General features: G+C 42.3%; 1 protein-coding gene across 2 annotated transcripts; it reads right to left on the bottom strand.

Moving 5' to 3' along the window:
- Positions 1 to 598: 598 nt before the first annotated feature.
- On the bottom strand, positions 599 to 22,607 carry LOC146616493 (glycerol kinase-like). 2 transcript variants are annotated; one of them, XM_085375062.1, is made up of 20 exons: positions 22,446 to 22,607; positions 19,810 to 19,883; positions 17,811 to 17,917; positions 17,648 to 17,725; positions 15,614 to 15,693; positions 15,287 to 15,424; positions 15,096 to 15,205; positions 13,590 to 13,656; positions 9,008 to 9,043; positions 8,202 to 8,269; positions 7,394 to 7,436; positions 5,612 to 5,692; positions 5,434 to 5,512; positions 5,239 to 5,335; positions 4,437 to 4,521; positions 4,066 to 4,186; positions 2,925 to 3,068; positions 2,130 to 2,216; positions 1,954 to 2,028; positions 625 to 688 (listed from the first exon to the last, which is right to left on the bottom strand). In XM_085375062.1, exons 1-19 carry the CDS (start codon positions 22,497 to 22,499, stop codon positions 1,955 to 1,957), a joined length of 1,623 nt encoding a protein of 540 aa, XP_085231188.1. In that variant the 5' UTR covers positions 22,500 to 22,607; the 3' UTR covers positions 625 to 688; position 1,954. The 2 variants fall into 2 exon arrangements, with proteins under 2 accessions (XP_085231189.1, XP_085231188.1); XM_085375063.1 differs by lacking the exon at positions 1,954 to 2,028 and having other exon boundaries at positions 599 to 688.
- Positions 22,608 to 22,918: the final 311 nt, after the last annotated feature.

Raw genomic sequence — 22,918 nt, 5'->3', positions numbered from 1 at the left:
GCAGTAATAAATCAGCAGGATTTAACAGTCGCCACGTTTTCCCCCTTTCACAGACAAGCTTAAGTCTCATGGAAAATGATCCTCCAGGTATTTATGGCTCGTGCCACAGCTCAGATCTTCAAAGGTCATCAAGTGTTATAATTAATTATAAAGGAGTCAAAGTCCTGTTTCTTCAAAACATCAAATGATTAAAAAAAAATGTTTTCCACAAACAGGATAAATTATAAAGTGCTGTTAAGAATTGGCTGGCTTTCAGATTGTAGTTAATGAAGTGCAGTAAATTACAATGAATTTTCTTTTTTAAAAGGACGGTTTTCTGACTTAAAAGTACTCGTCCCCTCCATGAGTGACTTCTGTTCCGTGTTTGGGGGTTAAACATCAACATCATGTACAGAACACATTCAAAATAAAGTCCAGTGTTCCCTTTGGGTGCAGTGAGGAGTTACAGCAGTCTCTGTGTTGAAGGCATGTTTGTTTTAACTGGACGGTGTAGAAACTGTTCCTGGCTGCATGTGGTGTCGTTCTTCGTGAAAAGCTCGCTGGATGTTCAGAGCATTTGAGAGGCTGCACGTCACTGAAGATGACCGCAGGCTGGATCGAGCAGTCGCCAGTCCCGTCTTCACCGTACTCCACAATCATGTTCCCCCCAAAATGTGGCTCCACACAGTTTAAAGTTACTGCGAGTGACCTGTGAGGCGAACAGAAACGAGTCTCAGAGAGCAAACAAACACTGACAGACTTTTGTTTTCTGGAAGCAAAGCAGTTAGTTTAAAGAAAAGGATTAAAACTAAACGTGGACTCAAAGGAGCTCTGTGGGACACTTAGCATCTTAGCTGCAGATTTAGAAGTTAAAGCACAAACCTCTTAGCGATCTGCAATCTCCTGATTTCCACACGTTTTAAAAAGTCATAGAAACAATTGCGGTTTACCAGCAGGAAAAACAGAGCATTGTGAGAATGTATACCTCCATCAAGGCTAAAGCTGGGACAGGAAGTGAGTTCCTGAATACCACCTGAAAGTATATGTAGATCTATCTGTAAACAAATGAAGCCAGCGTTTTAACTTTGACCTATCTTGTTTTAGAAAAGAATCCTAAAAGACTTCCTTGGTAGAGGCATACAAGAATAACTACAGTCGCATGCCCACACACAACCAGGCTGGTCTGACTCAGATTTAATTTATCTGAAATGTAGGTTTTGCAAAAAAAAAAAAACCCAACTTTGTCAAAGACTCTAAAACCTTCTAACACAAATAAAAAAAACAACAGAATGTGAAGAATTAACCGCTAAGACATTACGTACGAGACGACTGTGGTGTTGTATTGCAAGAATATCAGGTGAAATTGAAATGTACTGTCATGTAATACCACTAAGAACCACAGGGTGGTGCAGTGAGCCAGTGTAGCACGTAATTCCTGTTAACATGACAGAAAAAGATTTATGGAAATTCAGTTGTAGCGTTGTTTCCTCACATTCTGTTTACAACTTTAGGAAGGATTAAAAGTATCATTAATTTGACCTATTTTGCTTCAACTTATTTCATGTTATGCAGGCTGTTTTAAACAGTCAGTGTCACACAGTTTTTTCTATTCTTTGATCTCTATGATGTCAGAGAGATGGAAAATCAGAAGCTCTGCTCACTTGTTGTTCAACCATTCTGCTTATAAGGACAGCCAGTAGGAAGGCAGTTGGCTTAAAGGGGGAGGGGCTAAAACAGCTTGTTGTCCAAGCATGAGCTAGAGAAGGATTACTTTGAACCAAGAATCATGCAAAGCTGCTCTAGCAGAATAAATATGAACAGAACAGTTCCGCCTTAAATTAGTTTCTAACGAGTGAGGACATCTGCGTCGGTTAAAGCCGTGAACACACCGTGTTAGTAAAGCCTTTAATATGTAAACATGCCCCAAGTCGAAACTCAAGTGTCACACACGGCATGCAGCGGCAAATGTCGGACCTTAGTGGTCCACTCTGCTGGGGGGAGGGCTGGGATGGACCCCCCAGGGTGCGCCGTTCATATTCTTTCCTAAACCTGTTGTCAGTAAGTGAGGAGATTGTGAGTGAGTGAGGGGGAAATTCTCCAACAATGAAACAGTTAACAGCTGAAGTCACTTCCTGCATGCAGTGGCTTACCGCTGCCGTTGTAGCAGGGCTCTGTGGTCTCCCAGTTCATGGCTTTCTGGACGGCCTTCTTCCAGCGAGCGAAGCGGTACTCGCTCTCTGTTTGTGACGAGGAAACAAGTGTAAGTCATGTCGTCATAGTAACATCCACCAAATGCAGCAAATTACACCTAAAAGTCACTGAGTGGAAAACACTGAGATTACAGATTCAGTCAAAACTGATTTAAAGCTGAAGCTGTGTAAAAATAATAAGCTACACAAATATTTCTAAGATATTCACATTTGATGCCATTGCAAAGCAAAGACCACAAAACAGCACAGAGTGACACTGTTTTGAATTTTACTGCCCAGCAAATAACAAAAGAACATTTACATTACTTGAAAAATAAACACATCTGAATATATCTGCTAATTTTAAAGCTGATGGTAAAATAAGGAACATTTTCTCTGCACAAAAAAAAACACCATCATGCGCCTGAAGGGGGGAGGAGCCAGCCAATCAACCATCAGTTATGTTGACTCTTGCAGCATGTTGCTGTCACAGGATAAAAAACAACTTTAAGTTCACTTTAATCTATTAAATGGGAAATTAATGTTTTACACAGTGTTTTATTTCACTGTAAATGTTTAACAGCATCTGGACAAACAGAAACAACGGCTGACACTGTAAATTCTAAATTACATAGTGCTGCATAACATTAACCAAAACTCGAGGCCATCCTGCTCTGTGTTCTATTATCTGCTGTATGTCCTGTGTCATGTATGTCATATGATCCCATTGCAAGCTTTTCACTCTCACAGTCTTACCCTCAGGGTTTATCTGAGGCTCGTATCTCTCAGATGTGACATGTGGGAGCTGACCGGGACTCAGGCTCCATACGCCTACGCCCTCTGCTGCCCCCGCCGCCATGGCTACACCAAGAGCTGTGGTCTCGGACATGGTGGGTCGAACTGGAGCAACGTAAGACGGACGGTTAGAGAGTGACAGAGAGACATGTTCCCCCTGAGAGCGATCAGGCTCATCACTTCCTGTATTCTGGTTGCTATTTAAATGCAAAAATTCTTCATTTTCATAATATTTTTGGTGAAATCTTCAAGTCAGTGATTTGTTTTTTAAATTTCTTTAAAAGTTAGTTGCAGGAAGTCATCAGGTTGACATCAGCCATGTTGTATTTTCAAAATAAAAGCTTCCATGTAGTTTGAGGACTTCAGCCAGACTTTTTAAATAGTCATTTTCTTTAAAATAAAATCTTCTAGTCAGCTATTGGAAATTAACTAGGTACTTTGACACCTAAGTTACAGAAATTAAAGCAGAACATAGGCAAATGTTCAAACAAAACCAAAAAACCTTTAGTGCTACACTGGTTTTTAATATATCTTCAGTTCATGAGGTCATGTTGTGGTTTTGTAAAATGTCCAAACTACTCAGGGGAGTAGTGCTGCTGTTTTTGTTTTTTTTGTGTGTTACTAGTCAGATCTATCATCCAGATAGTGCCTGATTGTTTTTTCAAAAGTGCAGACTGTGAGTAAAGAATAATCTTTACCATCAGACAGTGAGGACATTTTGTCATTTCTACATGTGACTAAACTTGTCACAGTGAACCAAACGGTCATTAGAGTCTCTAGTAAAGTCTCTAACAATCAAAAGGAGCAGCTGTTCAGCTTTGATGGGAAACATCTTACAGGTGATAAAATCATCCACTTACACAATGCTGGCAAAGTATTCTAATGAACAGGAAGATATGTGCGTGTAAAGTCAATTCATGTTTAACTGGTTAGCACAGGTACATTTCTGCCTTTACCTTCGACCTGTATATCAAAGTGTTTGTTTTAAATGGGTCAAATATCAGAATGGACAGTTTAAGGTTAAGGTTCAGCCTCGTGTCACCAGTTCCTCGATTTTAAAACACAGAGTTACTCTGAGTGTGTGTGCGTTTAGTAGTCGTACCTACAGGGATGCAGAGGATGTCGGCCTGCAGCTGCATCAGTAATCTGTTTGACGTCATCCCTCCGTCCACCTTAAGCTGCGTCAGAGGGACCCCGCTGTCCTGATTCATTGCATCAAGAATCTAACACACACACACGCACACACACTTCAATTCAACTACGATGAAACCCGTCTCTAACCCCTCTTTATTAACTCTTGTTGCATCTGAAATTCAGCCTAGCTGAAATACTACCATGCTCTGATATAGTGTTCAGTAAGCAAACCTGTATGTATCATAAACTCACGTTACACCTATGTGATCAATGCTTAGTGATAGCCCGGTTACACTCTTGTGTATCTTCTCGTTCTAGAGATGAGAAGAGGAGGCTCACCTCTCTGGTCTGGAAGCAGACGGCCTCCAGAGCAGCGAATGCCAAGTGGTTCCTGTTGGTGAACTGTGTGAGCCCACAGATGATGCTGCAAAACAGAGAAAGCAAAACTTTAATACTTTAATACAGAGACCAAACATTAAACTGTTCCACATTTACTACTGTGTTATTGGGCAGCACAGCAGAGCTCTGTCATGTTTTTGTGGCCTTGTGTTTTGTGTTTTTTTGTCATTGAATAGATATAGAATCACATGATCTTAAAACAACCTCTCCCCACATGTTCATACTTTGACACAGATTTTAAAAAAGTAAGAAGCAGACTGCTAATCTGATTGCTAAACACCGGATTTACATCAGAAGGAGCAAAAGCTTCATTTAAGGTTTTAAAAAGAGTCCAAATGTGCATCCTCCAAACTCTGTTAATGTGTCTTTTGAGGAACTGAAATTGAATGTGAATATACTAAATGTCTTTAAATATCGAGCAGCTGAGATGTTTTGTAGAAGCTCATCTCCATAAGTCACTTAACAGATCCTGACAAAAAAGCCCACCTGTTCGATTACCAGTGAGGGTGTCATCTCAGAGTTTATAATCAGCTTCCATCCTGTTTATTATTAATGCTGAGTGCACAAAATGTGGGTTTGGATTTTCCTACATTAGCTTTGGGGTTCCTCAGGGCTCAGCACCAGGCTCATAGCTGATCTTTTAACACATGCACTGTTATACATAGAAATATAGCCATTTCAACAAGCGTTCAAGCATAAAGGATTTCCTCAGTTTAGAATGAGCCTGGGCCGACTCGCTCACCCTCTTGCGCTGGGCTCCCAGTAGGGGGCGTAGAGCCCCGAAAAAGCTGGCACGAAGTAACAGCCGTACGACGTTCCTACTGCCGCTGCCAGTTTCTCTGAAAGAGAGGACAACAGGAGACGGAAGCAGACGTGATATTCAAGCACAAACCCCAGCGCCGAGTCCTGAATGTAATCAATGGTGAAGTGCACGTACCGATCTCTGAGGACGACTGCACCATCCCCATGTTGTCCTTCAACCACCGTACCACTGCTCCTGCTATGGCCACCGACCCCTGCAGGAAACAAGAAAAAAATAAGCAGATCCCAAAAATCAGACCAGAGCACAGACAGCCGTCACCGATCATAGTTATTTAATAGAGGCCACCACACACCTCGAGGGCATAGCAGGCCGGCTCGTCTTTTCCCAGTTTGTAGGCAACTGTGGTGAGCAGGCCGTGGTCTGAGATCACAGGCTGACAGATCACATGAAAATTATTACTGAGAGGGTGAAATATTTCTCACTAAAATTGTTATAGCAATAACTACAGTGGGGCAAAAAAGTATTTAGTCAGCCACCGATTGTGCAAGTTCCCCCACTTAAAATGATGACAGAGGTCAGTAATTTGCACCAGAGGTACACTTCAACTGTGAGAGACAGAATGTGAAAAAAAATCCATGAATCCACATGGTAGGATTTGTAAAGAATTTATTCGTAAATCAGGGTGGAAAATAAGTATTTGGTCAATAACATAAATACAACTCAATACTTTGTAACATAACCTTTGTTGGCAATAACAGAGGTCAAACGTTTACTATAGGTCTTTACCAGGTTTGCACACACAGTAGCTGGTATTTTGGCCCATTCCTCCATGCAGATCTTCTCGAGAGCAGTGATGTTTTGGGGCTGTCGCCGAGCAACACGGACTTTCAACTCCCGCCACAGATTTTCTATGGGGTTGAGGTCTGGAGACTGGCTAGGCCACTCCAGGACTTTCAAATGCTTCTTACGGAGCCACTCCTTTGTTGCCCGGGCGGTGTGTTTTGGATCATTGTCATGTTGGAAGACCCAGCCTCGTTTCATCTTCAAAGTTCTCACTGATGGAAGGAGGTTTTGGCTCAAAATCTCACGATACATGGCCCCATTCATTCTGTCCTTAACACGGATCAGTCGTCCTGTCCCCTTGGCAGAAAAACAGCCCCATAGCATGATGTTTCCACCCCCATGCTTCACAGTAGGTATGGTGTTCTTGGGATGCAACTCAGTATTCTTCTTCCTCCAAACACGACGAGTTGAGTTTATACCAAAAAGTTCTACTTTGGTTTCATCTGACCACATGACATTCTCCCAATCCTCTGCTGTATCATCCATGTGCTCTCTGGCAAACTTCAGACGGGCCTGGACATGCACTGGCTTCAGCAGCGGAACACGTCTGGCACTGCGGGATTTGATTCCCTGCCGTTGTAGTGTGTTACTGATGGTGACCTTTGTTACTTTGGTCCCATCTCTCTGCAGGTCATTCACCAGGTCCCCCCGTGTGGTTCTGGGATCTTTGCTCACTGTTCTCATGATCATTTTGACCCCACGAGATGAGATCTTGCGTGGAGCCCCAGATCGAGGGAGATTATCAGTGGTCTTGTATGTCTTCCATTTTCTGATGATTGCTCCCACAGTTGATTTTTTCACACCAAGCTGCTTGCCTATTGTAGATTCACTCTTCCCAGTCTGGTGCAGGTCTACAATACTTTTCCTGGTGTCCTTCGAAAGCTCTTTGGTCTTGGCCATGGCGGAGTTTGGAGTCTGACTGTTTGAGGCTGTGGACAGGTGTCTTTTATACAGATGATGAGTTCAAACAGGTGCCATTCATACAGGTAACGAGTGGGGGACAGAAAAGCTTCTTACAGAAGACGTTACAGGTCTGTGAGAGCCAGAGGTTTTCCTTGTTTGAGGTGACCAAATACTTATTTTCCACCCTGATTTACGAATAAATTCTTTACAAATCCTACCATGTGAATTCATGGATTTTTTTTTCACATTCTGTCTCTCACAGTTGAAGTGTACCTCTGGTGCAAATTACTGACCTCTGTCATCATTTTAAGTGGGGGAACTTGCACAATCGGTGGCTGACTAAATACTTTTTTGCCCCACTGTATATATTTTAAAAACAACATCTTACCTTGGTGCCTGTGTTTCTGAGCAGGAAGCAGCCAGTCCCATACCTTTACATGAGAATAAAACAGAAGCGTTAGACACGCGATTGGTTTATTGGTGACGTTAACTCATCTACAGTGTGGGTGCGCTGGTGTTTTGATTTTTGATATTCGCCACACTTAACAGATTTGCATAGTCCTCATGAGGAGGACAGAGAGCCTGTAGTGTCACATTTTAGCAGGTTTACAGCCAACCTGGGTATATTTGTTTTACGTTTCATGTCCACTTCCACTCGCTGGTTAGATTTAGAGAAAGCAGGTGGTTTGGGTTAAAACACACCTTAGCAACAGGAACAGAAATCGGGGGACAAAAATAAAGAAATGAGTACTCTTTCTGACTCCAATCAAGCACCTTTCTTGGGTTAGTTACTGTGACTTCTATCTCACAGAGTTGGTGAATCAGGAGGTGGGGAGATTACTCAGTTGATTGAGCAGGCACTGAGCGATGATTAAATCCACTGACTTAGCGTTTTGTTATAAACTGATAGATTTGTATGTTAACTGCTACAGTTTACTAAGTACTACCTTTCTTTAGAGTGAAAATAGCGACTTTACAATTTACTGAAACACAGTAGAGACACATTTGAAGAGAACTCAATCGTATCAGTGTAGTGCAATTTAACCCAGTCCACATATCCCTATGATGATATTTATTAACAGCCTCAAATGTCATGTAATGTATTTTGTCAAGTTGAAAAAACACAATCTCTGTATTGAACATAGAAAAACAATGAATTGACGTCACCGTGATAAAGAAGGGAGCAGAGTGCTTACGTGTTTTTGGCCTGGCCTTCGTTGAAGCACATCTGACCAACCAGAGCAGCCGACTGGTCACCGAGACACTGACAGATCAAGTAGGACGTGTAAACAGTCATAGATGAGTGGATACAACCGCAAACATATCTGCTTCACCCTGGAAGCTCCAACCCAGCAGTTAACATAATTTTAAACCCACAGCCAGAAAATGACCTTTTGAAAAGGGGACCTTCCATATGCTACAGTGTGTTTCTGATCTACCCCACTAAACTACATAGTGATATGACCATTAAAATGTACCCAGGATGCACTTTTTAAGTTTCAAGGGAATTATGAGAAAACAGATCAAACAACCAGGATACCAATGCTTGTTTCTGTTCCTCTACTCTACAGAGATGAAACTGCTGCAGCTCATTCAAACTACGACAGACCTCAGATGATGCTGATGCTCAGAGACGGTTATTTTCCTTTTAAATTGATTTGGTTGCAGCTTAAATGTGTTTTGCAGCCCTGAACTGGTCTTGCTGACGTCTCCTGTACTTATGCAGCTAGTTCAGACCCGCCCACGTGTACTTGGCGGGCCTGAACTGTGAAAGAGAGTGTGAAGATACCGCTTTTGCTTGGCTTCATTACATACAAAACAAATCAGCTGATTCTGAGGTGTCACAGGGCAGATTTTTCATTGGTCGAGCGAAATGGTCTCTACTCAGAAAAAAAAAGTGGGAGGGAGCCATGCGTTGCTCCAGCACAGCGACAGCCTCGCAGCGGAACACAGACAGATATGCAACTTTGTTTAATGAGTCACAAGAGGGAAAAGCTCTTACCCCTGAAATTGGAACTCCTGCAAGTGAGCCGGATTTCTGGTTAGGAGACAGAAATGTGGACATGTTTAGATTCTGGATAAATGACCGCTGAGCTCAGTGCGACACAAAGAATGATATGAAAACCTTTAGGATGAAGCAGGAGGCCGTTTGCTGTGCAGGGAATCAGACTCGTGGCCCTGTAGCCAAGTATGCATCACACTGAGTTATCAGTGGTAATTACAGTTTAATAAAAGCTCCACAAGCGTCAAAGTGAGCATAGGATACTTTTATTATTTTAACCTAACTGAACCCTTTCTAGTTTTATCAGAACTGATTATTTATTCATTAATTCCAGTCATTAAAGAGGTCGGTCCTGCATGGAAAGATACATGTAGAGGCAAAAAAAGAAAAAGAAAAATGATCCGATCAATGAGGCAGAGAGAGAGAAACAAACAGCTGCTTCAGCTGATCTCTGGACCTCAGTCCATAGAGCACGTTGCATAAAAAAGCTTCGACATTAAAGTCAATGATGTTGTCGGGAGATGAGATAAGAGCCGCACGGCTTCTTATCAGGATGTTTATCAGGGAGAGGCCACAGAATGGGATTTTAAACAACTCAATGAACTCCTACCTACACTCCACAAATATACTATATACACACACACATGCAGAAAATATTTCTGTGTTGTGATTCACAACACACATGTAACACGTGCATTTGCACAGAAAAAAAAACTATTACTGATGAGGAGTCCATGGGCCATGGACGAGGTGCCTGCACCCCTGAAGGGCCATGGACAGGGTTTAAAATGGACCTCTGCAAGTGTGTAATTACACAAGCGGTCCAAATATATAGAAGAAATACTGCGTTACCTTATCTAAACAGTTTGTGCTCTGGGAGCTTTTTGGAGTATTTTATTCCAACTTTGTTTTATTGATTTCAGCAATGACATACAAAGTTAGCAACAGCAAAGTCAATCTTGATTTCAGAACAGTGGTATGTCCATTATACCCTCCAACCCCCCAACCCGAATTCTCCCCCTACCAGGTCCACACTAGACAAGACACCGCAGAGAACCAGTCTCTGCCCACACACACAAAAAAAACAACAAAAAAACCAAAACAACAACATCTCAGGACCCATACACATAACACGCATAACCCCCAAAAAACAACAACAACCACAACCCCCCCGCCCCGCAACCAAACAAACAAACAAACAAAGCAAAAACAGAGAAAACAAAAGCAGAGAAAGGACCAAACAAAAGGAAAAACAAATAGATAAGGTATAAATAAGATAAAAAAAAAAAAAAACACATTATAATGTAGCTTCGCTCAGTTCACTTCAGACTCAGGAAGTAAAGTAATGGTGTCCACCAGCAAGAGAAATGATTTCCAGATTTTGTTAAATTCCCTAATAGAACCTTTTAGAGAGAATCTAAGTTTTTCCAGCTTTAAGTTAAAGAGTACATCTCTCACCCAATGATCATGAGTTGGGGGGTGGGGAAGCTTCCACTTCAACAGAATAAGCCTCCGAGCCAGTAAAGCGGTAAAGGCTAGGGCCTGTTTGAGGGGACCAGATAAGTTCAAGTCGGGAGGAATGCCAAAAATTGCGGAGAGTGGGTTAGGAGGGACAGTCTGGCCATATGCTTGACTAAGTGTGTGTCGAATATATTCCTCCAAAATGCACTCAGTTTCGAACAAGACCAAAACATGTGGACATGGTTGGCAGGCGATAGTCCGCATCTGCTACAGGCATCACTAATGGTTGGATAGATTTTAGATAATTCTGCGTTTGTATAGTGTACTTTATAGACCACCTTGCACTGAATCAAAGCATGACAAGCACAAATTGAGGACGAGTGAATCAATTTCAAAGCAGAATCCCACTGCTGTTCTGGCAGGGTTGTCTGTAGCTTTTCCTCCTATCTCAGCTTAATATGAGAAATGGATTTGGGGACCAAAGCATCTAGTATTTTATACAAGGCTGATATCAGTCTGTTTTGATGAGGGTTCGTCTGCAGGATGATATCCAGATTTGTTTCTGGAGGCCGATTGGGAAAGTGAGGGAACTGCGTTTTTACAAAATTTCTAGCCTGAAGATAACGAAAAAAGTTGGAATTAGGCAGGTTGTATTTAGACGATAGGTCAGCAAAAGATAGAAAGGTGTCCTGACTGTACAAGTCCTTAACAGTCCTAAGTCCGTTATCTTTCCAACTCCTAAAGGCCGCATCAGTGTTTGAAGGTGCAAAATTAAAATTTTTTGATAAAGGCGTTAGCAAAGACGGTCCAAGTAGCCCGAAGTATTTTCTGAACTGTCGCCAAATAGTTACCGTTTCCTTAGCTATTGGATTATCCCCAACAAGGGTTGGAGAAAAAGGGAGTGGTGAGCTGAGTATTGATGATAATGAGTAACAGCTAGATGCAGTTTCCATTTGTACCCAGGCTGGTGCAGGGGGGTCGTTATGAACCCAATGTAAAAGTTTTTGTATGTTAGCTGCCCAATAGTAGTGTCTAAAATTGGGCAGACCAAGACCGCCGTCAGTTTTAGAGGACTGAAGAATAGACTTGCGAATTCTAGCTTGTTTCCCTCCCCATATGAAATGTGACAGAATCTTTTCTAACTTGTCAAAAAATGCCTTGGTAAGAAGAATCGGGACATGTTGAAAAAGATACAAGAATTTTGGGAGGACACTCATCTTTATCAGGTTAACTCTCCCTGCCACTGACAATGGTAGAGAAGTCCAACAGTCACAATCTTTCCCAACATTTTCTAGTAGGGATAGAAAATTCTCCCTCATCATTTTACATATAGAAGAGGAAATAAAAACCCCCAAATATCTAAATCCGGTTTCTGTCCACTTAAAAGGCACTATTGAGTGGGGAAGAGCTCTGGCCAGGGAATTGAGGGGTTGCAACTCGCTTTTTTGATAATTGAGCTTATATCCTGACAGTGTACCATATTGGTCCAGTATGTCAAAAAGTACCGGGAATGAGTTTAGAGGGTCAGAAATGTACAGGAGCAAATCATCTGTATAAAGGGAGAGTTTGTGGGTCACACCGAACCTTGTAATGCCTTTAAATCTATCCTCTGAACGCAGCCATATTGCAAGAGGCTCGATAGCAATGGCGAATAGGAGGGGTGAGAGAGGGCACCCTTGCCTAGTGCCCCTCTCAAGTGGAAAAGGCAAAGACAAGTTGTTGTTAGTACGAATACAGGTGGATGGCGAGGAATATAGTAGCTTAACCCAGAGAATAAAGTCAGCCCCTAAGCCAAACCTATCCATCACCTCATAGAGGAAGCTCCACTCAACGCGGTCGAAAGCTTTCTCCGCGTCAAGAGATACCACAACCTCTGGAATTGAGTTGCACGATGTATGGATAATATTCAAGAGGCGTCTTGAATTGTCATATGAGTGCCTGCCGGCCATAAATCCCGTCTGGTCAGAGGCGATAATTTGTGGCAGAACACGTTGTAGCCTAAGTGCGAGGATTTTAGATAGTATTTTAAAATCAATATTTAAAAGAGAAATTGGTCTGTAACTGCTGCACAACAGAGGATCCTTGTCCTTTTTCAAGATTAAACAAATAGTAGCTTCGGACAAAGTCTTGGGTAATTGACATTTTGAAAAGGCTTCATTATACATATCTTTCAACAACGGTGCCATAAGATCAGAATTGGCTTTATAGTATTCTGCAGAGTAACCGTCAGGGCCCGGCGATTTACCTGTGTTTAAGGATTTAATGGCTTCTTGTACCTCTACTACAGTAATAGGTCCCCCTAATCCCTTCGTCAGATCACTATCTATTCTTGGAAAATGTATATTTTGGAGAGTTTCTTCTGATAGAGGGGGAGAGCTTGAAGTGTACAGATTGGAATAGAAACTTACAAATACTTCATTAATTCCCTCTTTTTTGGAGTATTTTAAATACAATTATCTGAACAACAATAATACGACTGCAGTGCATTGATTTGTACTTCCAGACTGTCCAAGGAGGTTAAGCTCCAGTTTTGGTGAAATTCTAGGCATACACTGTACCCACACAGTTTGTGGCTGTAGGTTGCTAACCAAGCCATATAGGTTTAGTTGGAAATGTAGGAATGCACCTTCAGAAGTCCAGCATGGTGACATTTATCCTTTATATGGAAAGAGGTTAAAAACACTAATTAATATGATTTATGTAGGAAAAATATCTACTGAATTAATTTAAATGTAATTAATTAAAAAAATGTAGGATTGGATGAAGTCATGCATGCATCTGGATGTATGGAAAAAACTGTGCAGCATAAATCCATCAGAATAATAAACGTTCAGCTGGAAATCTTCAGCAGACCTTCACTATCTACACTGTCTGTACATTATCACCTCTCCTGATGCTTCTTATCAAGTTTTATAGCCATTACAGTAATAACAACATTTTAACGAGACCATTCACCAGAAATATTTATGGTTCGTGTCGGTATCAGGTTGCACAGATTTCACATATCTCTTCTTTGAGTTGTAGAGGGAAAAAAAAGGTTGTTTCAGGTTTGTGACCTCAAAACACAAATGGTGTCACAGAAACAAACACACAGCGTGCTGTGAGGCGTATCTGAGCTCACCATCCAGCCGTATATCTCAGACGAGCTTCTGACGCTGGGCAGGATTTCCATCGGGATGTCAAAGTACCTGAAAGGAGCATAGCAGGAGTCTGTCATGAGGTTGTAGGTTCATAATAAAAACAAACACAAAGGCACTTATAGTTTTTCTTTTTTTTTGATGAGGTCTTTGTTCTATTTTCTGTCCTGTTGTTCTGTGTTTTAATCCCCAGATTGCTGCAGATGAGGAAGAACAGACAACAAAGGAGAAAGTGGCAACAATGTGACTTTAAAAATGTAGCTTTTCACACGAGGTTTCTTTAAACTTTAAATATAAATCAAATCAATTAAAAACAAGGCAGACATTGATCGGATGCCAAGTTAAGCCCGTCCAGCCCGTCTCCAAGGGCAACCTGCAGCCTCAATGTAGGGGGCAACGAGGATTGGCCTGGGCAAACCACAAGCAATCAAAAGCAAACTACATGAGAGCTCCTCACCAGTACAGGAAGGATGTCCGGTGTAAAATCTTTTACAATCGAATATATGACTCCGATTATTTCGATACTGGGATGGTTAAGTCTGCATGAAGGCACGTGAGCCACTTTAGCAACCTCTAAGCAGAGCAGCAAGATGAAGAAGAAGAAGAATCATGACTGAAATTAAATCTGGAGGAGTTCGACAAAACGGAGCTAAAACAGAGTGTTTGTTTCTCTCTCACTAAAGCTGGGGAGCTGACTCTGAATAATCAGGTGAAGACCAGTCCATTCTTTCTGTGCTTTTATGACTCAAAAGAAATAAAATGTATTGGTGCAGCATTTTTTCCACTGCTTCAAAGCTCAGCCAACTGCATAAAACAAAAGATGGCTCATTAACTCCCTGAATGGGAAGTGAATGAGCTTTTACTGGAGTGTGCAAACAGATACGCAGACGATAACCTTAAATGCTTTATTCTGTGTGTGACAATTAAGCAGCAACCTCCATGGCTAAAACATGAAACCAAAAACTGCAGTTCCTTTAGCCGCCACTTGAGACTGCATTAAAAACTTAGTCCATCCCCAAAACATCCAATTTTACAGCAGAAATAAAGACATAACATATGCATCACTCATCTGTTTAAGTTGCAATAAAGTTTGCATTATTAGGGGTGTGGCGTCTCTGACTGACAGATTTATGGCGACACAGGTAGCTGTAGCTGCTAGCTCTTTGCTAGGCTTCACCCGGCCTGAACTAGACCTCTGTTCTGTGTTTGTGCTGTTGGAGCCTTTTATTACCTAATATTTAATTCAGATGAATTCAGTTGTTATTTAATGTTATTAACACTAATTGGTTGGCTCTCTGATGCTCTTATATAGTTTGTTTGCTAACCTAGCTAGCTAGCATTAGCCAATAACACAGCTTTTCAGGCCCTTCGTGCAAATATGGTCACTCTGGCTCCACAATCCAACATGGCAGTGGCCAAAACATTTGGATAGGCTGTGGCACCCATCCTTTATATACAGTCTATAGTGTACAGGGTATAGTGTGAATCACCTGCAGAGTTCAGGATCCCAGTCCATGGTGTGAATGTTGAAGAGCATGGTGCGACTGGCGTTTGAAACGTCTGTACAGTGGACCCCGCCGTTCTTTCCCCCTGTTAGACACTGGGGGGTGGAGGGGTGGGGGTGTTAAAAGAACAAATCACACACTCATGACAGAAGTAGAGGTACAGGTTCAGGTCTTACCCAGATGATCCAGGAGTCCACCGTGCCAAACATGGCACGCTGGCTCAGGAAAGCCTCATGCACCTCGTCCACGTTGTCCAGCAGCCATCGCAGCTTCACTGCACTGAAGTAAGTGCTGATGGGAAGGCCTGTTTTATGCTGTGGAGATTAAGAATAGAAACAGAGATCAGAAAGATATTTCAACAAAGAAAGCAAGAGTCCTGCCTTCTTTCAGATTTCTGATTCAAAGTAGATAACAAAGTCACTACTACACCCCCAAGTGTTCCTCTGACCCACACAACTTGCCCTGATTAAGTTGTTACCAATTTCTTATCAATCATCTCTCACCCTGAGGTGGTTCTTGTTTCTTCCCGGAGCTTTGTTAATGAGCCTCTCTACCGTCGACTGAGTACGAAGGTCCAGCCAAACTAAACACAAAGCAGGAGAGGAGAAAGATTCAAACACGGGAACCCAAAACATTGGCATTAGTTTTGTGAGAAAACAGCAACCTCAATATGTAGTTGTAGATCTAAGCTTCATAAAGACTAACTCTTTAATCAGAGGCCAGGCGGTCTCAGCGTAATGAATAAAAACTGAGTAATCAGGAAACATTTTCCTCAGTTTCTAAAGAAATGGCAGGAATGACGAGGACCAGCTGAAGTTTGAGACAACACAAGAACTTTGTTTAACTAATCACGCTCCTTACAGCCCTCTGACCTGATCTTCATTTAAATTCTGTGGTTAAACCTCAAAGAGGATCCAAGGCAACAGAGCTCCAGGTCTTTTTCAGGATGGATGAGAAATGAGACTCACAGCTCAGCGTTCCCAGGGTTTGTTTGAATGGGCATGGGCATAATCCCAACTCTAATTTTACCTTCTTTATTTTTCATCTTTCTGGAAGAACAAGGCCATCCACAATGTATTAGTGAACAATGTCCTTGCTTTTATTTTGAAAGATTGGTCACTATTAACCAGCTAAACTTGAGTCCTTCCTGTCTAAGGTTTCAATGTGTGATATTTTATTATATATACTTCTACTAGCCAGGCTGCTGGTGCAGCTGTGTGGTCGTTTTCACACATGAACTCTGGAGCACGCTGTGGAACCAGGTCGGGATTTTCCCCAGTTGAGCTTCATCACACAAAGCACAGCAGGAAAGTAAAATGCCGCTTTGAAAATACAACTTTTGCTAGAGTGAATCCCGCAGGAGGCAAAACAGGAGACCGTGTGGACTTTGTATGAGCAAACCACCACGTTAACTTCTGTTTAATTTTCAACCTAACTTGGATATGGGAGTTCTGCACCTCTGTCTGATGATGCTGTGGTGCATTTTTTGAAAATGGCTAACATTAATCTGAGAGCCCGACTTAAACTTCAAATTATTGCAAACTGCAAATAGATAGTAAATTATCCCAAACAGAGCATATCAATAAGATAGCTGCTAAAAACAGTTTGAAATCAGGTTATATCATCAGACCCACTAATAACACCAAAAACCAGGAAAACTGGATTTAACAACATCTGTCTGTCAGCTTCTGGTCACAGCGACAAACTGACACAATGAATTTGGACTTATTTTTACTACCATTCTACACATTGTCATTGTTGTCATGGCAAAAAGTGATTGCTGGTATTTAGATTGAAGAGATTTGTTCCTGTTAAAAGGGAGTTTTCCCTCCCCACTGTTACCATGTGCGTGCTCACAGCGGGTGGTATGATTGTAGGGGGTTTCTCTGTGAGGTCTTTACCTCACAATATAGAGAGATTGAGGCAACTGCTGTGGTGATTTGGTGTTATATGAAGAAAAGTGAACTGAATTTATTTTATATATGACTCCATTGTAAATCCTGTTAACTGCAGGTTATTTTCCAGCATGAACGGGGATATTAGACATAAAAAAGCCACATAAAAACATCTGCGTTCACTTTTTGGCCCAAAACCTGATTAAATAATATGAAGGTGACACACCTTTTGAAGAAAATTGCTTTGCGGTGCCTTTTCTCCTGCTGTGAGAAGTTAAGCACTAACATTTTGTTAAAAAAAAAAAAACTTTGCTAGCTTTTGTTGGCTGTTCATAGCTCAAGCAGTGCTCTGATCAGTGAACAGCTGACACAACACCCCCCAGTCGAATCAGGGGACTGAAGAGCTCGCTGATAAACTGGCTTTTTAAACTGAAAGCCTGTGTGAGTGGGAGTGGCTGCTGCTGGATCACAGCTCTGATGGTTTTTGGCGGGGCAGGAACAGACACGACACAGGATGCTTCAACCTGATGTAATCAAGTCATGCCCCGAGTCGTTTCCCACATTACACAATCCACTTTTTTACAGCTCGGTGAGTCTGACACCGATGTAGAAATCCAAAAATACTGATGCTGACGCTCTCACCGATGGCGTTGTAGAGCGGCTCGCCGGTGTCTTTGTCCCAAACCAGGGTCGTCTCTCTCTGATTGGTCACTCCCACCGCTGAAAACAAAAAAAAGGATAAATTTCAATGAATTTGCCCCGATGCCCTCATTTTCTACCCCGTCTTCCACCGTCAGCGTCCTACCTTTGATGTTGGAGACGTCGATGTTGAGCTTGCAGAGCTTCTCACAGGTCCTCTCAATGCACTCGTGAACAGACTGCATGATCTCCCGCGGGTCCTCCTCCACCCATCTGGCCAACACGCAAACACACAGAAAACACACGCGTGCATGTTTAAAACCCGTTTGAAATCTGCGACAGATGAAGTTTTGAGACTTTTCAGGATGTGAAAATCCAGAGTGCTTCAAATTTTTATGAAAAACATGATAATCAAGATCAAATTAAAATCTGGGAAGCCTATTTACTGCTTTTATAGACCAATAGAAGCATTTTAAAAACTATGATCTGGCACACCAGCCAGACCCAAGCCAATGCAGTGGTTTAACAAAGGGAGTTATCCACTTCACTCTGGATGAGTTGTAGTTTTCTGATTTTTTACTCAGACCTGTAAAGACATTGTTATAACTGTCTAACCTGTAGACGTGCATGTTAGAACTTCTTCTGACAGAAATCCTTAATTTTTTCTACATTTTAAGGTTGTAAAAAGCCGACTTCATTAACAGAGAAAAAGTCTCGCTTGTAGATGTTTCCATGGTTCCACGGCCCGAATGATCACCTGCAGCTTTGTGAGATTTGCATTCAGGAAGAAAACACCTTAAGTTTACAGCCTGCTGTAATTTCTGTCTGGGTGTTCTGGATCTGCAGTACAGCCGGTCAGTCTGTCTCTTGTACCGGGTCACACATGCCAGCTTGTTAGGAACAAAAATGAAATAAAACCTGGACCTTAGACTCAGTTTGTTACATATCAAATAAAGTTATGTGATTAAAAGGTGGTTAAACTGTAACTTAGTAGCCTGTTAAAAAGACACCAGAGGAGGGGGGAGGTGCTGCTGTTACAAGCTTTACAGTTCTATCAACACATATCTGTGCAACTGCGAAAGACTCCTATATAAAGCAAGAGTTAAAATTCAGAAGAAAGAATATTAACAGGTTTGAGCTATTTTCATTGGGTTATATTATATTGGTAAGTGAAAATATGTGAATCAAAGTGATAAACGGTGGCGGTCCGAATGAGATTTTGAAGGATAAGAAACCTGCCGGTCTGCTGACTACAAAGGAAACTCAATGTGACTGCAGGAAGAAGCTTTAGCCTCTATATGGATGAGCAGGTAAACTTAACTGCTATCACATCAAAAAAGTCAGCCAGTGCATTACTGAAAACCAGTATGTGGATGAGACAGAGGTGTTTCAGAGAAGTGGGCAGGAAGTGATGTGGACAGACTTTTTTATTTTTCAACTGTTAGGCATGCAGGTGGAAATATCTGCTGTTAACAAACATGCCCTGCTATCAGACATGCAGGTGAAATAAAATGGACAACAGCTCAAAGGATAATCTGTGAACTACTCCCAGAGAAAGACAAGCTGAAGCTTTTACAGTGGCCCTCGCAGTCCCCTGACCGCAGCGTTGCCAAAAATGAATGGAAGTGTGTTTACTTTGTGCCACGGTGCCTTTCAACAACAGCTTGCAGCTTTCTCAAGAACATTCAAACTGCACATCCCCAAAGAAACCAACATTTAAAAAAATAAAACATAAAAACTAAACTCCTGTATTTCTGCTCTTTATCTTCAGCGTGTGCACATATTTGATTGAAGGCCCAGTGTGATGAATCTCTGTGATTAGTTTCTCTCCTCTGCTCTCTGCTTCACAGCTGAATGAGTAACATTTGATCAAAGGACAGCGTTTTTATCATCAGCTTCCTGATGGCATTGTTTTTTTTGTTTTACCAGCTTCGGCCTCAGTAGACAACTGAGCCGTCACCTGAAAACTGGACTCCTGTGAGTGCACAAAGACTTGAAGTGCAAAGCATCCTGTTATTCCACCAACTATTCAAGCAACACGGATCTCAGGCTGGGTGTGCAGAGATAATAAATACTGCACATAGGTGTGCAATCTGTTGCACCAGGACAATATGGTGGATACACACAGTGTCTAATTGTGATAATTTGAAGTTCGAGTCACTCACCCCTCTTTGGGGAAACTCTGGTTGATCTCTACTTGGTGGTGACTGATCAGTTCAGCTGTTTTTGCGTTGAACACCTGCAGAGAAACACAGCTCATTAGAAGCAGGAACAGAAATATTAAAAGCTTCATTTAATTAGGGAGCAAATTAAAGCTGCCACAGTTTAATTTTTCCAGTTATGTTTTTCCTTCCACCCACTGAGGAGTGGAAAGACGATATTGATCACTGGCTCGATCGCCTCTGGGTGCTGCCAGAGTATTGTAGAGAAGAAGGGAATTAACACGAGGCAGGACTTTCCCTGTCACCTGCAGTCAGACAGAAGTCAGCGTTTCTTCTGATTAAGTAATAGGATAAAGCTCCGTGCAGCACCACCCTCCTCTCACCGTGCGTTCACTCAGCTACAGGAAATCCTTGTTACGCTTTTAGGACATGTGATCCAAGAGTAGTTTCAACCCTAAAGTCTAAACTTTAGACTTCCTGACTTACTTTACACTGGAAATCTAACAGGAACAAACTAAGCCTGTAAAAAGAGAGAGCATTGATGCAAGGAGGATGTCTGATGTCATCTTAGTTCAGTTGCACCATCAGTGTTAAAAGTCTGAATCATCACGCTTACTGAAAACTGATGAGAACTGAACTCAGTCTGAACTTGTTTTTTTTTACCTGCTCCCAAAAAAAAATGTGACCTCACAAATACTGATCGTACGGGGCTACGCTCACTGATTCAAAAACTAATAAGCATATAAAACAACATCCTCTGCACCCACAGACCCAATCTGTGACAAATACACAAATAAAACAATAAAGCTGCTTCTCTTCTGAGTTCCTCATCTTGATTTCAACTCCACTGTCAGCTGCTGACTCTAGGGCTGATTCTCAATCATCCACCCACAGCTTAGACATGTATTCTGCCCTTCTGACTGTTAATGACACCTCAAAAAAAGGAAGGGAACGCTGGATCATCAGAGCATAACTAAAAGTCAGGTAAACGTCAGGGATATCAAAGTCTCCAGGTCTTCTCCTTCTCTTTTTGGCTGCGCTCCTCTGGGGTCGCCAAAGCAGATAACCTCCCTCCATCTCACCCCATCCCTCAGCATCTGTGAACCTCCTCTTCCTCCTTTCCCTCTTCCGCACACATCCAAACATCTCAGCCTTCCCTCTCTAATTTTGCCTCCAAACTGCTCACCCTGAGCGCTCCATCTCATGTACTCATTTCTAAACTCGCGTCCAGTTGGGAAGCCGATTGTTTGCCGTGTCTCCAGGCACAGTGTCAGGAGCGTGGAGTAGACCCAGCAGCAGGGATGGTATCTGCTTATTAATGCGAGGCGGATCAGGAGGAGTACTGCCAGAGTCAGAGGCATGTCTCTGATTGAGATATCAGATACTCTGTGAGGGTCACATGAGGGCATTTTAGTGGGACTTGTGCTCACAGCCTGGCTGGCATTTTCCAGAGAACACCAGAACTGGCAGGTCCACCACTGATGCTCTCTTCTCTTCACAGACGAGAGCAGGTTCACAGAGTCTGGAGACACCGTGGAGAGCGTTATGCTGCCTGTAACATCATCCAGCATGACCAGCCTGGCAGTGAGTCAGTGATGGTCTGGGGAGGCGTATCCTTGGAGGGTCACGCAGGCCTCCACGTGCTAGCCAACAGCACCCTGACTTCTGTTACATGCCAGGTTCTCAGACCTCCTGTTTGTGCAGGGCAATCCCTGGCTTCATGTACCCGGAGTGTGCAGGCAGTTCCTGGATGATGGAGGCGCTGATGCCTTTGTCTCACATTCTCCAGACCTGAATCCAACTGAGACCCTCTAGGATGTTATGAATCTATATTCTGGAGTAACACCATGACGGAGGACCACAAAGTAGCAAATGCAACACCGTAAAGACGCAGTAAAGTTTGTTTTTATGAGATCATTACACATGTATACACAAACGAAGGCTCTGTGACAATTTTGCAGTCGATCCGCAGCCAAATGATCAAGAGTCAAAATCAGGCGTTAGGTTAAAGTTTTACTGCTGCTCAGAACGACCGTTATGTCAGCTGATGATGACACAGGAAAGGCCTTTATTTTCAGAGAGTTCAGCACCTGTGGACGTTTAAATCTCAAGCACCAAAAAGAAATTCATTTATGATTCATTTATGAGTAGAAGCTCTTACGTGTCAGAAAAACCCACAAATCTGAATTTCTCTCTGTGCACTCCAACAGCACTTTTACCTCCTCTGAGCCCCTCACTGCTCATGCTCTGTGCCAAAGCTCGATTTTCCAGCTGACCTGGTTGAGGAAGTCCAAATTTGTTCAAAGTGATCATTCAGCTGGACTGATTTTAGCTCTTTGTAGATGCACCTGAACCCCATCCAAAGCAGGTGGAAGCTACAGGTCAGTGTGCTGCTCCAGTCCACTGGTTGCTTTTTCTATTTAAATCTCTGTTTAAATAGAATCATCATGATGTTCAAGCTCGTTTCTGAGCCGAGCACAACACAGACATAAGTCACGTGGTGATTTGCACTTCACCCACGATTACAGCTGTTTGGCCAAAGCCTCTGAGCACAGGACAGAGTCTCCGTAGTCTGCTGTCCCAGCTGCTCCCGGGCCCTGAACACAACATGAAAACAGCGAAACTTCACTAAAACTCACCAGAAACCTCGTGGAGCTCGTGCCCTGATCAATAGCAGCAACCAGTGGGTCCATTTTTATTCTCTTCTTCTTTAAAACGAGTGTTAAACACAGCCGGTGAATCTCTGCTTTAATCTAACACGACTCCTCGGTGAGGTGGAGAAGGACAGCTGTGCACACTGACACAGACCTCCTCCTCTGCGATCACCGGAACCGGCCCGCAGCGAGCGCAGTCTCCGATTGGCTGCTCGCTCAGAAGGCGTTGGTCACACTCCGACCAATCAGCTGTGAGGGTCAAGTTCACCCAAAACAAACAACAACAAAAACAAAAAACAAAAAAAAAACGAAGACACATAAAACCAAAAGTAACTAAAAATAATAGATAACGGAATTTTAAAACATCTGGATCTTATTCAAAAATGCAAAAAAAAAAAAAAAACACATTAAAAAACAAAAAATTAATATCAAATATCATAAAAAAAAAGTTCTACATA

This window comes from Diplotaxodon limnothrissa, linkage group LG16, assembly GCF_057381915.1.
Source record: "Diplotaxodon limnothrissa isolate DT_005_m linkage group LG16, D_limnothrissa_male_GT1.1, whole genome shotgun sequence".
Lineage (NCBI taxonomy): Eukaryota > Metazoa > Chordata > Actinopteri > Cichliformes > Cichlidae > Diplotaxodon > Diplotaxodon limnothrissa.
This window is presented reverse-complemented; position numbering and strand designations above follow the sequence as displayed.

Excerpts from the sequence above, each read along its gene's own strand:
- LOC146616493 (XM_085375062.1), bottom strand. The coding sequence starts at position 22,499 with ATGGACCCACTGGTTGCTGCTATTGATCAGGGCACGAGCTCCACGAGG. Across the intron at positions 9,044-13,589 it reads CTGAGATATACGGCTGGATG|AAATCCGGCTCACTTGCAGG; the intron begins GTGAGCTCAGAT and ends TCTCCTAACCAG. Across the intron at positions 4,522-5,238 it reads TGGGAGCCCAGCGCAAGAGG|CATCATCTGTGGGCTCACAC; the intron begins GTGAGCGAGTCG and ends TCTGTTTTGCAG.